The sequence below is a fragment of the Phyllobates terribilis genome, unplaced genomic scaffold (assembly GCF_046119375.1).
Source record: "Phyllobates terribilis strain yellow unplaced genomic scaffold, ASM4611937v1 Scaffold_4__5_contigs__length_816908805, whole genome shotgun sequence".
Lineage (NCBI taxonomy): Eukaryota > Metazoa > Chordata > Amphibia > Anura > Dendrobatidae > Phyllobates > Phyllobates terribilis.
In genome coordinates this window covers 727074851-727090019 of record NW_027362764.1, presented here as the reverse complement: position 1 = coordinate 727090019, position 15169 = coordinate 727074851, and the positions used below count along the sequence as shown (strand labels likewise).

General features: G+C 45.4%; 1 protein-coding gene across 2 annotated transcripts in view; it reads right to left on the bottom strand.

Moving 5' to 3' along the window:
- Positions 1 to 15169, bottom strand: part of PKHD1L1 (PKHD1 like 1) — a 378989-nt gene that overhangs the window by 8578 nt on the left and 355242 nt on the right. For both annotated transcript variants that reach the window (XM_073679777.1, XM_073679778.1), the window contains exons 72-76: positions 11435 to 11564; positions 10818 to 11171; positions 7539 to 7690; positions 7125 to 7274; positions 1357 to 1513 (exon numbers count right to left, since the gene is read on the bottom strand). In XM_073679777.1, coding sequence (XP_073535878.1) covers positions 1357 to 1513; positions 7125 to 7274; positions 7539 to 7690; positions 10818 to 11171; positions 11435 to 11564 — 943 coding nt within the window. The remainder of the gene's footprint in view (positions 1 to 1356; positions 1514 to 7124; positions 7275 to 7538; positions 7691 to 10817; positions 11172 to 11434; positions 11565 to 15169) is intronic.

Sequence of the window (15169 nt, the reverse complement as noted above, 5' to 3'; positions counted from 1 at the left end):
TGCGTGCAGCAGCCACCACAGCCTCTCAGACACTGTTCCGAGAGGTGTACTGTTTTCCCTCCCTGTAGATCTCACATTTTATGATGGATCACAGGTTCTCTATGGGGTTCAGATCAGGTGAACAAGGGGCCCATGTCATTATTTTTTCTTCTTTTAGACCTTTACTGGCCAGCCACGCTGTGGAGTAGTTGGATGCATGTGATGGCGCATTGTCCTGCATGAAAATCATGTTTTTCTTGAACGATACTGACTTCTTCCTGTATCACTGCTTGAAGAAGTTGTCTTCCAGAAACTGGCAGTAGGTCTGGGAGTTGAGCTTCACTCCATCCTCAACCCGAAAAGGTCCCACAAGTTCATCTTTGATGATACCAGCTCATACCAGTACCCCACCTCCACCTTGCTGGCTTCTGAGTCGGAGTGGAGATCTCTGCCCTTTACTGATCCAGCCTCTGGCCCATCACGAGTCACTCTCATTTCATCAGTCCATAAAACCTTTGAAAAATCAGTCTTAAGATATTTCTTGAACCATTGTTGAAGTTTTATCTTATGTTTCTTGTTCAAAGGTGGTCGTTTTTCAGCCTTCCTTACCTTGGCCATGTCCCTGAGTATTGCACACCTTGTGCTTTTTGATACTCCAGTAACGTTGCACCTCTGAAATATGGCAAAACTGGTGGCGAATGGCATCTTGGCAGCTTCACGCTTGATTTTCCTCAATTCATGGGCAGTTATTTTGTGCCTTTTTTGGCCAACATGCTTCTTGCGACCTTGTTGGCTATTTTCCATGAAACGCTTGATTGTTCAGTGATCACGCTTCAAAAGTTTGGAAATTTCAAGACTGCTGCATCCCTCTGCAAGACATCTCACAATTTTGGACTTTTCAGAGCCCGTCAAAACTCTCTTCTGACCCATTTTGCCAAAGGAAAGGAAGTTGCCTAATAATTAAGCACACCTTATAAAGGGTGTTGATGTCATTAGTCATCACCCCTCCTCATTACAGAGATGCACATCACCAGATTTACTTAATTGGTAGTTGGCTCTCAAGCCTATGCAGCTTGGAGGAGGACAACATGTATAAAAAGTATCATGTCATCAAAATACTCATTTGCCTAATAATTCAGAACACAGTGTACTGCCCCCTTACAGTTTGTATCCGTCCAGTGTTAAGGAGCACACGCTTAATTTTACTTTTTATTTACTGTATAAAGTAAAATTCAAAAAATTGTGCATTGTCAGGACCACCAAGGTGGCAAACTGTTGGAAATACCAACGTCCGGACATGTATATAAACTAAGATTAATGAAATATAAATGACAACACTTTAATTCTCACATATAATATGGTGGATTCAGACTCTACCTGGCAGCTTGAGTACAAGGTCAGTGTAGTTGGCCCAACAGCTGCTGAATGCAATGGTCACGTTTCCATCCAGTCCATTGCTGATGATGATGTTATTGGCATCTTTCAGCGTTGCTGTCAGTGTCAGTGAGCTTGTGCTTACAGAGACACAGTTCCCCTAGAAATAAAAGTGACGGGATACATTAAAATTAGCAAACATGTGAATACACTACTAAATCATACAATCCACACATGGACATGCAATATTCAGAATAGTGACTGTCACCATGACTGTAGAGGACTGGTGCCGCAATTTTTTCATAGCTCTATAAAAGAGGTCATATGAGATTATAAAAACATCGCTACTTTTGTTCAGAAACAGCGCCACCACTTTAAATGGTCAGTGTATGGTATTGCAGCTCAGCCTCATTAAGTAAGTGGGACAAGGTAACGTTCATGGAGTTGTTGAAGGAAGGAAGATGAAGATGGATCTTCTGAAAAGCATTAGAAGGAATCTGTCCACATCAACCATCCGTATCTAGCATGACATCACTGAAGCTAATGGGACTTTCTGTGCTTACTTTCGATGCATGCTTCTGACCTGAGTGCCTTCTAACATATAACCAGGTGGCACTGTTGGGAGGATTCAAGAGGAAGTGGCTTCTTTAGACTTCTGATACATTCGGCTATGCACTGGAGCAGGGGTGGACAAAGAGAAAAGAGGGCCCCTGTGTAAGAGCAGTATATGGGCCCTTTGTAGTCCAATAATGTGTGTGATAGAAGCTGCTTGCAACTTTTGAGGTTGAAGTTGGCCTCCTTATCTCTTAGGCCAGAGGTCCCCAACCTTTCTGACCTTGAGAGCCACATTCAGCTATGAAAGAGGGTCGTGAGCCACATCCAGCTCCTGTCCCACTCACAGTAGTGACACCTACCAGTATAACGACAGCCAAAGCTTTTCCACTGAAATCACACCAAGGCAGTAGGCCAAGCTCCAGGGTTTCCTATCTTACCCCCATTCAGATCTGCTCTTCTGTGCAGGTCTACACACAAAAGTCACCATCTAGAGATCTACTGTTAATAGCTGTTTGCTAGACCTGGTGCTAATGCACCAAGCTGGTAGACAGCCGCGAGCCACACATCACATGCCCGCGAGTCACATGTGGCTCTTGAGCTACAGGTTGGGGACCCCTGTCTTAGGCTCTTGTGCTACTGCACAGGCTGCACCACTGGTATGTCCACCCTGCACGAGAGCTATAACTGGAAACTGCAGCGAGTCGGAAGTAGGCACTAAGCAAGGGTGGCACCCTGCTGTTCACAGGTACCACAGGACCCAAAAGGGTGCATGGATGGACTTCTCCACAAGAGGCCCTCATTACAAACAAACACTTCCACCCTTCCACCTCATACCACCAGAGGGAGCCCTGTTAGGGATATATATATGGAGGGTGGAGCCAGGCAGTTCAGTCAGAGTTAGATGTTCAGAGAGTGTGCTGCCACTGAGAGCAGTGAAGATGCAGCACGGCTGCTGCTGCTGTATTGAGGGCCCCGAGTGTGGCCGGAGGCAAAGAGGAGAGGAGAGAGGAGTTGAGGGAGCAGAGGAGCATCATAGGCTCACCCCAAGACACGAACCGGACACCGAGTCCGCGCCTACAGGGTCCTTTATACCCAGTAGGGATCACCGGCATACCAGGAAGACTACAAGTCCCTGGTCGACCAGAAACTAAACCTTTGACAGGACTAGGAACCACAAAGGCCCCGGCGTCCAGGGATAGTGGTTGCCAGAAAAAGGTCCTACTACCAAGCGACAGGTGAAGGAACAGCACGACACAGAAGCTAGGCCCAGTTGCAGGCTGGCCAGGAGCTTAGAGAGAGGGAGACACGGACCAGGAGGCCTTATACCCGCTCACTGGGGAGAAGTCCTGAAGTGCACCCTTCCTACCGAGTACCCTGGACCGTACCTGACATCCGCACCAGTAAAGGTACTGAAGTGAATCCCCTGTCTCTGTCAGTTACCCCTGCTGCGCCATCTCGCCTGCACTACAAGCCCCAGCATCACCACCATCTGCACCTACACTGCCCCGGGGGCCCACTCTGCCTGTGGGGAGCAAGAACATCCCAGCTGCCATCCCATCACCCCTGGAGGTCTGCAGCAGCGCCGGTAACCATTACCGGAAACCACAGGTGGCGTCACAAGACAAACTGTATACTAAAACCCCTTTTTAAAGAGAGACCCAGAGTACGGGCCCGGGAGCCAACTGCCGTGACCTCCTAAACAAGGTAAAAGGCCCGGGTACCGAGTCCTCTATATTCCCCCTGGGTGACACAGCTCTCTTTCCTGGTGTCACGAACAGGATTTCGTGCCCGTTGCCACCGGGTACTGTGTGCCGTAATTGAACTGTGTTTTTACTGTGGTGAACATCGCAGCCATTACCGCGTCGCCGCGCGGGAAGAAGAGGGGCGTAACCGCGGGAATCGGAGAGGCATGACTGCTAGAAGCGCACGAAGCTCAAGCCCCGCCTCGCGCTCTGACGCAACACCAGGAAGCGTCAGATCCTGGAAGGAGACCGTCGTCTGCGGACCTGCGGCCTACCCGAAAAAGAAACAGGAGGTAGGCTACGGTTTACTAGGGGGGCGCAACCATGGCCGACGACCAGCAAAATGCCGGAGCACCGGTTAACGCTCCTGATGCTCAACTTGCGCCCGGCGCTGCTCAGGCCGGTGCGGCCGCCCCACCAGCAGGGGTCGTGACTCCATTAATACCCATGGCCCTGCCGTATATCCCTGGAGCAAAATGGCTTCCCCAGTATGACGGCAAACCAGACACTCTGTCTGGATTCAAAAGGAAAATATGCTGTGTACTGTATATGTACTCAATGACTGGTAAGCAGAGAGCCGCTGTTGTGCTGGGACAATTGACTGGTGCCGCAGAGCGGGAAGTTGAAACTTGGCCAGCCGCAGACCAGGAATCAGTATCCATTATCTTTAAGAGACTGCAAACTGTCTTTGAAAACCGCACTGAGACAGATCTCCGGATGAGGTTCTACCACTGTACCCAGAAACCTGAGGACAGTATCCGGGACTATGCCTGGTGCTTACAGGAAGCCCTGAAACAGGTTAGTCCAGCCAGCATACATGGTGAGGACAAAATACTGACAGAACAGTTCATCCGGGGGTTGAGGTCTCAGGAGGAGAGCAGAACTGTACGGTGGTGGGCCTTAGATCATCCAAATGCCACCTTTGACACCCTGAAGAACATGGCTATTAAGGGTCTGCAGCCCCTGGAACCATCAGATACTGCTATCCAGCGTTACCAGGGTGGGGCCACCCCAGTGCCCGCAGCACCCACTGCTCCTTCATTAACGGCTGAAACAAAAATGCAAACAGTGCCCCCTAGCGAGCTGGACAGCCTGCGCTCTGAAGTGTGTCAGCTAATTAAAACCCTGACCACTGTCCTGAGCGCCCTGCAGCTACAGGCAGAGCCCGAGCCGGAGGGAAGGATCCTACTCACCGACAGTCCTGAGGATGTCCCCTGGATGAGGAGAAGAAGGACAACGCCACGCCATAGGAGGACAACGCACCCCGTGGGAGGACCAACGACCAACATCGCCCTCCAGGAGAATACATCTGCTACCGTTGCCACAAGGCAGGCCACACCGCGCGGAACTGTCCTTTAAACGGGCAAACCCTGGGGCCGAGGGCCGACACTCAGGAGTAGACCAACCAGGCCCATCCAGCTGGTACCACCGGTTTGTAGGAGGAAGGCCTTTCCTGTCCATCGTGCTGGACGGAATAGCAACACCTGCACTACTGGACACCGGGTTACAGGTAACCATCCACCCATTAAAGAGCGTTACAGACCCATACCACCAGCACATTACCAAAAAGCCAAGGAAATGTTGCATGACATGAAAAAGGCAGGGGTAGTAAGGGATAGCTGTAGCCCCTGGGCAGCTCCCCTGGTCCTGGTCAGAAAGAAGGACAGTAGCATGAGGATGTGTGTATATTATAGACAAATTAATCGAATAACACATAAAGATGCATACCCTTTGCCCCATATAGAGGAATCCCTGGCTGCACTAAAATCTGCCAATTACTTCTCTACATTGGATCTCACTAGCGGGTACTGGCAAGTCTCTGTTGCTGAGGAAGACCGGGAGAAGACAGCCTTCACCACCCCGATGGGACTGTGCGAATTCAACAGCATGCCATTTGAACTCTGCAACGCACCCGGAACGTTCCAGAGGTAGATGGAGTGTTGCTTGGGACATCGGAACTTTCAGACAGTGCTGCTGTACCTGGATGACGTTATCGTGTACTCGAGGACGTATGAAGACCATCTGAAGCACCTGGCGGAGGTATTTGAAGCATTGTCCCGGTATGGGATGAAACTAAAACCTTCTAAGTGCCACCTGCTCAAGCAGAAGGTTCAGTACCTGGGACACGTAGTCAGCTCAGAGGGAGTAGCACCAGACCCGGAGTAGGTCACTGCCACCCAGAAGTGGCCTGAACCGAGAAACATCAAGGAAGTACGTCAGTTTCTGGGACTGGTCGGGTACTACAGGAGGTTCATAAAGGACTATACCCCTGTCTCTGTCAGTTACTCCTGCTTCGCCATCTCGTCTGCACTACAAGCCCCAGCACCACCACCATCCGCACCTACACTTCCCCGGGGGCCCACTCCACCTGTGGGGAGCAAGAACATCCCAGCTGCCATCCCATCACCCCCAAAGGTCTGCAGCAGCGCCGGTAACCATTACCGGAAACCACAGGTGGCGTCACGAGACAAACTGTACACTAAAACCCCTTTTTAAAGAGAGACCCAGAGTACGGGCCCGGGGGCCGACTGCCGTGACCTCCTAAACAAGGTAAAAGGCCCGGGTACCGAGTCCCCTATATTCCCCCTGGGTGACACACGAGCCTTCTCTGTATTCCTGCATCACTTGATATCAATGGTGAACCACTGAATATTGCTTGTATGAACTAAAGGTGCTCTTAGCATGCTGCATATAAGAATTGTCCTTATTATTAATCATTGTTATGAGATATTCATAACAATTGTTGCTATTGTCACCAAAATATAGGCGAGCACACAGTTTTACAATCTGTTCAGGCTTCACTAAAACTAACATTGATATGAGTATCCCCCCGAGATAGATGTCACTTTTTTCTTACAATTGTTATAAATTTTATACATTTCTGATTTTTGTCCTTTTCATCACATTTAGGGTGCAGTCAGATGGTCGCATAACATGGACGTTGATTGCATTTCAATGCTCGGACTGGCTGTCAGCTGTTCTGACCGGAGCGTGACAGCATGTATTTCTATGCAGCTGTCATGCTTAGGTCAGGAGAGCCGACGGCCAGTCCATGGATTGCCATGTGATCAATGTCCGTGTTGTTTCGCCAGCTGACTGCACCCCCTAAATGATACGGTAGTTACACATACTAGCACCCATAACTGATCTTTCAGGAAATTGTGTTGTGAGCACTTTTCTAATAGTCTTATTATCCTAACTGCTGAATTTCAATCTAGGAGCGATGATATTGGGTTTTTAGCCGGACACAATGCTATTGAGTTCAACTAAAAAGACATGCCAGAAAGGAAGCCAGTAGTCTAAAGTTTCATATTGTGGTCTCAGTTTACCTCATTGAAGTCAATGACTATGTTGGCAGCATGTCGAAATTATATTTTTCGGGGATTCGGTTGGAAGTCATGAACAAGAACAAAGATGTGGTGTGAACCTGGCTCTACAGATTAGGACAATAAGTGATATAAGCACAGTACTTACGTTGGAATCTACCGCCATTACACATGGCTGCTGGGAAAGCATTTCCCCGGGGAGTCCCGCCACAGGTTGCTGGATGATTTTAAGTGTAGATACAGTAGCCAAATAATGACCAGTAGATGATTGAGTTCTGTTAACAGTCTCAGATGCCACCTAGAAGACATCACATCACCGTCACGGGTTATTAGATTAGTACACGACAGATGACATGATCAACCGCCCACCACTGCTACCACTTTCTAATAACGCAGTCTCAGGATAGGAGAATAGCACCATAGTTTGGGCTAAGGGGGCACATACTTACCCTTAAGTGATATTTTGGTGATACCTACAATTTCTCCAGTCTACACTGCAAACAATCCCATCTGTATGAGCTGAAATGATCTGATAATACAACAGGATTGAGGGAGTAGTTACCTGACTCCATGCCGGATCAGTAGGAGAAGGAACCGGATCAGAAACGGACAATGATGACACAGTGACATTCAACTGAGTGCTGAGACTTCCATTAATAGCGGCAGATGCCAGGTTTTTACTGATATCCTGGAAATTTGTGTATGTCAGTGCATCTAAATAGAAAGACCAAATTAACAGAAAATCATTACTGGAAATCCACATAAACTTCAGAAACAGAAAGAAGTATGGAGGATTTATTAGGACTGATGTTTCGTACACCAGTCTGAAAACCTAAAAAGAAAATTAGTCCAGCATCCAGGGAGATCTTCATAAAAACAAAGAACAACCAACTTTATTCTAACCATATTTGTCATGCCTTCAGCATTAAGCTTCATTGTTGAGTTTGTCTTCAGTACACAGGCTCCATCTAGTGGCTGAAATTATTTGTCGGCACTAGCTTTTTGTCTGTCTGCTCTTCCTGTCTCTTGCTCTGTAGTGGTGCATTTGGGGAAGAAGAAGCTCATTACCCCACAGACTGGTGTTCAGAGGACATCCACCATTTTATTCTCCTTCGTGATAAGATTATGTGGTACTTGTTTGCAGCCACCAGATACCTAAGACTCTCACCCCTGCATTAGTCAGTTGCATTTATAAGGCTGGATAGCAGACTGGTTTAACACATGTTGTTTATAAACTGTTCAGCCATTTGTCTCATGTATTTCGGTGTTACCTGTATACATGTACTGATACCTTGTTATGTTCAATAAACTGCACAGACTTCAAGATGCAGATCGGTTTAGCTGCCTTTCAGACTATGCACACCCCTCAGGGTAACGTGTATTGAGGACAGTACAATATTAATAAGTTGGATGTTTTTATGAAGAGTCTCTTGGATTCTGGACTATCTGATTTTTAGTTTGCTTTTTGCAATTTGTTGGGGTTTCCATGTACGGAAGAAACTCTGCCATCAAGAATAATGAGCAGCCGATATTTGTTTTGTTTAGTCTTAAACGAAAACTTGGTCAAGTAGGATTCCCCAAATTTGTTGGACTGTGTGTGCTACGCAAAGTGAAATCTATGCCAGTTACGAGTTAGTGAAAATCTTCACCCTAAATCCTACCATTTTCTGGAGTCATTAAAAATCATAAATCTGCCACATCATCATTGACCAAGTCCCCTTCTGCTTTACTTCACCCAAGAAACAAGTAAAACCTAAAATAGTCTGAATTTCCATCAACTGGGGCATGCACCAAAATTTGCAACTTTTTATACCAGAATTCATTATGAAAACTCCAGTAATGGTAAAAGGGTACTCACTTAATTTACTCCTCTCCTTTTAAGGCTATGTTCACACATTGCGTTTTTTCAGCGTTTTTTTTAAATGCGTTTTTTTGTGCAAATTTTCTGCTACGTTTTACAGTGCCAGCAAAGTCTGACATTCTAGAAATCTCATGCACACACCTTGGTTTTTGTTTGATCAGTATTTTGTGCTTTGCGTGTTTTTTTTGCAGAATAGAGCATGTCACTTCTTTCAGCGTTTTTTTCAGAGTTTTTCACCCATTGGAAATAATGGGTGCCGAAAATAAAACACACCAAAAACGCAGGTTTTAGTTTTTTTCAGCGTTTTTGGTGCAGAAATGTGATGAAATAGAATGAGTTTTTTTTCACTGAAATTTATGTACATGAATAGACAAAAGGACAGTGAAAAAAATGCAGCAAAAACGCACCAAAAAACAAGCAAAATCCTGAATAAACCTTCCTGGCAAGAGATCAATTTTTGCTGCAGAAAAAAAACACTGAAAAAACGCAATGTGTGAACATAGCCTAATACTGCTTATTGCAATCAAAAATAAGAAGTAGGATATTATCTGTTTATTCCCCTTTTTTTCGGATGCCTTAAGGAAACCAGCTTCAGGAGGAGCCTGTCTCACTCACACAGCAAGATGAGGAATGTTAGACCAGGCGAATTTGTTAAGTCTTACTCTCAGCCATGGGATAAGGATGAATATGAAATGTAGAATTCACAACGGTCTAGTAGTCCTTTAAAAATTATGGTAACCACCAGGTCTTAAATGCTGTAGATTTTTCATTTGCATTAATGTGGTCTCCTAGATTTTAGGGACCTGTATGTGTTTATAAAAGCATGATAGTATAATCAGTCATTAGAACGGTATTCATTCGTGTGTCAAGGACAGAAGATATGTCATGCATGAATACAAGAACGCAGGGATGGGCAATTCATTTTCCCGAGGGGCCACATCAGAGACTGTGACTGTTTTGGAGGGCCTAACCAATAGACTGAAATTAATTCTGCCGAATATTAATATATTAATTATAATTATTATTTTATATGAATATTAATTGTATCACTTAAGATCGAGCAGAATGAAGTATGCTGACACCCTTCCTATATAATGTATGAGCCCAAAAAGAGCCCCCTTATGTACCATATGAGCCCACACACAGCCATATACAGCCTTCACAGAGCCACTACATACAGTATCAGCCCCGCTATATAGTATGAGCCCTCACACAGCCCCTCCATATACAGTATGAACCCCCACTCAGTTCCTATATACAGCATGAGCCCCCACTGAGCCTCCAATATACAGCATGAGCCCCCACAGAGCCTCCAATATACAGCATGAGCCCCCACAGAGCCTCCAATATACAGCATGATCCCCCACAGAGCCTCCAATATACAGCATGACCCCCACAGAGCCTCCAATATACAGCATGATCCCCCACAGAGCCTCCAATATACAGCATGATCCACCACAGAGCCTCCAATATACAGCATGATCCCCCACAGAGCCGCCAATATATGGAATGATCCCCCACAGAGCCGCCAATATATGGAATGATCCCCCACAGAGCTGCCAATATATGGAATGATCCCCCACAGAGCCTCCAATATACAGCATGATCCCCCACAGAGCTGCCAATATACGAAATGATCCCTCACAGAGCCGCCAATATACGGAATGAGCCCCCACAGAGCCTCCAATATACAGCATGATCCCCCACAGAAAAAGCTAGCAACTCCATCCTTTATCAATGTGTTCACCACTATCTGCATCCTGAGGATGCAGATAGCGGTTGTATCGAGATATGGGACATCAGGTAAGGGAGGGCATGGTGTGGCCGTGGGCCACTCTTATTTGCAGTCCGGGCCGTACTTTGCCCAAGTCTGCAATAACAAATAACAGATTATTCCTATATGTTATACAACTGAGGCTGAGTAAAGAGTGTTTTGTAGTAGCCTTGTCTCATCCGCAATGGTGAAAGTTCCCGTCTTACCTGTTGAGTTACTACTAGTAGAGTTTATTCCTTGGGCCGGTGGATCTGCAATTTCTACAGATACGCTTATTCCTCCTGCCGCTCTCTTTCTCCGTTTGGAGCCCTCCGCCACTATCTTTGTAATACGAATTTTGCTTGCCGGAATCTTCAAGAAAAGTGCAAGGTTCCTAACAAGATTATCCCCGTAAAACTGGTCCACGGTCATTGCCGGCAGATTAAATGCGATAACAATCAGAGGAGATGTGCGAATTTCCACTGGACTGGAGCCTCTCACCAGGATATACTGCATGTTATAGTCACGGTCAAAGAAGTTTTCTCCCAAAATCGTAGAGTTGAGCTGAGGCATGTATTGTCCTATGAGAGGAAGTGAGAACATCATCAACCAACTAATGTTATTGTAATGAAAGAGGGAGTATGTCCGTATGTAATCAACAAGGTTAAGTTCTTCTGTAAGGCCAAGAAACTCATTGAATTAGATAGAGTTGGCAAGAAAGTTTATTATAGTCCTAAATGTACAGTAATGATCATGTTACAGACTCTATAATATTAGATCGGTACCAACAATATATTTCAGTGGTCCTTAAACAGACTTGGTCATGGAGGATTCAGGATCTTACCCTTATAAGTAGGCTCCTTGAAGGTATAGTCAGATCCCTTCCATTGTATATTTGTAGGGTTTATATAGACTTGATTAACATAGACATCCAATCGCTGAGGATTTGAGTAGTAGATTCCCACAAGGACAGACTGCAAAAAAAGAATTGTAATGAAGTCAGTGGTGGGATGCTATGAAGTAGAATGAAGGCAAGCCAAATATTTTAAAACTACGGTATCATGATATACCTTTATGAAGGGGTCTATGCTGCCAGTACTTAGGAACTTTTACATATTACAGATCCATAGGCATTCCCTGTGCTACACATATGGTGTCATAAAAAATATGTGAACCAAGAGCTGGTATGACATGGTCATGTGTATGTAGTCTTAAACCAGGGATGTCAAACTCAAACACGCAGAGAGCCAAAATAAAAAACTTGGACAAAGTTGTGGGCCAATGAGTATACAGAATAATGGGCCCCACACAGTCCTCCATACAGAATAATGAGCCCCACACAGTGCTCCATACAGAATAATGGGCCCCACACAGTCCTCCATACAGAATAATGGGCCCCACATAGTCCTCCATACAGAATAATGGGCCCCACACAGTCCTCCATACAGAATAATGGGCCCCACACAGTCCTCCATACAGAATAATGGGCCCCACACAGTCCTCCATACTGAATAATGGGCCCCACTTAGTCCTCCATACAGAATAATGGGCCCCACACAGTCCTCCATACAGAATAATGGGCCCCACACAGTCCTCCATACAGAATAATGGGCCCCACACAGTCCTCCATACAGAATAATGGCCCCACATAGCCCTCCATACAGAATAATGGGCCCCACACAGTCCTCCATACAGAATAATGGGCCCACACAGGGGTGGTGGTTCTGGTGTCACGAGCCAAATATAATCACCCTGCGGGCCAGATTTGGCCCATGGGCCAGAGTTTGACACCTATGTCTTAGACGGTGTTTTAGCAAGAGAACTGCCTGATAAATGACCTATTACAACAGACTGACTTCGTAGAAAGGAGTGCCCGACTCAGGACCCTAATCTAAGAACCAATCTAAGTTGATAATTTCATGTATTACAGATGTGTTAAACCTTATAGTTGTGATATTGTATTGTAAGAATTGGGAGTCCTTGCATAGGATTTTTTACCACTTTTTTTCATGCAGAACTGTACACACGATGTAATAGTGACTACAAAGCAGAATAATTTTTTTTTTCTTATTTTGCCTCTCCGTTGTGTAGATATTAGCAAAGTATTCGGCATTTGTCAACTTTATCTCCAAGGGGGTGTTATCAGGCAGTTTTCACTGGGGGCGGGTACTTGTTCTCCCTGTATGATGCTGACCAATCATACATAAGCAGGCAACAACACAAAAAATAACATGACCCCAGCATAGCTTAGAGCAGGTTTCTCAGTGTGTAAGATGTAATGATACAACCCTCAACTCCTGGTCTAACCTCCTGCACGAGTCAGTGTTTGGGGGGAGTGGGCAGTGCAACTGAGTTTAGATGTGTCACATTATAAACCCTTCTATCAGATCTCCTGATTACTGAGTGTATCAGTAATCACACTTACATCTGCTGTGCTCAAGCAACTTGAAATTGTTCTGCAGTGAGATAAGGGAACATCACTTACATCTCACATAGGAGCAGCCTGCCTGTTCTGGACTACTCCTGAGTGATATGTAATGATACCCTGCTCTGATCTCACTACATAAGGAAGTACAAGGTGAGTACAACAGACATAAGTGTGATAATGAGACTGAGCTTTCATCTATGGACAATGTCACACAAGGTGTGGGAAAGACTTAGTGCAACACAAAGGGAAGAGGGAAAGGAAGCTCAGACTCTAGTGAAAGGGGGGGGAGTGGAGACCTCCTAGGCTGATAGAATATCACCCTGTCTCCCCTAACGTCCCTATATTGGCTCTTCACAAATCGCTGCAGGCGTACCTCGAACTGTCTTTCCCTGGTGTTTGGCCCTGGCTAGGGAAGGAAAGGGATGAGCGCTAGTCAACCCCCACTGAACACTAAAGACAACAAGGGAGGACAAACAAGAGAAAATTGCTTTTAGCTTTAGACGATTCAAGACAAATGCGCACACGTCCTCTAGCACCAGAGAGGAAGAATTACTGCTCTTGCTCAAACCTTCACAAAGAGTAATGAATATCGCCGGCATCTCCCTCTGACACACCGCAGGTATTTATACACCCAGGCCTGGGTGTTAATTAGCCAGAGGAAGGTAGCTGCTGGGTCCTAGAGACAGACTCTAAGATGGTGTCTGTAATGCCAAACATAGAGATCTCCTGCAACCAACTGCAGGGTAACTGTCACTTCTGACACACCTGTGACAGACAGGCAGTGTGGGGAAGGGACAGCACAGCAAAGCTGACAGTGCTAAGAGAGGAGGAGAGCTGATAGGAGAGTTTTCAATGTGACACAGCTAAACTCAGCTGTGCTGCTTCTCCCTCCACACTAACTCATGTAAAAGATTAGAGCAGAAGATCAAAGCTGTCTATCATACATCTTACACACTAAGAAATCTGCTCTAAGCTATGTTGAGGACATGCTCTTCTTTCCTTTGAGTGTTGCTGCTTGCTTATGATTGGTTAGCACCATACAGGGAGATGAAGTACATCCCCTCAGTGTTAACTGTTTGATAACACCCACTTGGACCTTAAAAAAGTTTAACTATTAGGTGCTAAATACTATTATTGCTAATATCTCCACAACAAAGATGCAAAAAAAACTAAAACCAAAATATTTTATACCGCTCTACAGCCACTATTACATCAGATAAGGGAAGCATCCAGAGAAAAGCAGTATAACTAGTGTCCATATATAGGAAGAAAACCCTATGTTAAGTACTGCCCACCTAGGACATAGCATATAGCTGGTTCATCATAGCATGATTGAGAAGGAAGGGGAGAAGAGGGCAAAAACCATCAAGGATGAAACCAAGAACCAAAGCGTAAAGTACAAATGCTTTATTAATAAAAAAACAAACAGGTGCCGAAGCTGCAACCCTACGCACATTTTGGGGTTGCAGCACCGGCGTCAGGTTTTGTCTGCAGTCCCAAACCAATCCAGGTACTACAACCATGTGTCTTGGTGACACTTATTGGCACTTATGCTGATATCTTTACTAGGGTGACCGCCTGTTAGCATTGGTATACTCATTTACTGACTTTATGAGGGCTATACAGTATATATATGATCATTCAATTGTACCATTATGCTGATATTGTCCTTTATATCTACTCATCAATTATGGTGACTGTACGCCGTGTGTTGCTGTGTTATCCACATGGAAGTCTGTGTATGTGTCTCTCACCATCCTACCTGTTTGTTTTTTATTAATAAAGCATTTGTACTTTACACTTTGGTTCTTGGTTTCATCCTTGATGGTTTTTGGCCTCCTTCCCCCAGCCACTATTACATCGTATGTCTAGATCAACATAAAAAAAAATGGTGAAAAGTCCTCTTTGAAGGTGTATTTCAGCTGTGCTCAATTCCGCATTTGGGGATCAGCAGGGCTGGTGACTTCATTCCTACAGATATCTGCCAGATTATGTGCAAGAGCAGCAAATATCATGCATCTGTTCTATTCATTAGGGTAAGACAGGTGCACAGTATAGCATAAACATCTCCTAATAGAGTATCAGAGTATCACAAAGATGCATTTGTATTTTTTTTTTTAAAAAGCTGGTTATCACGTGCCACAGATGTCG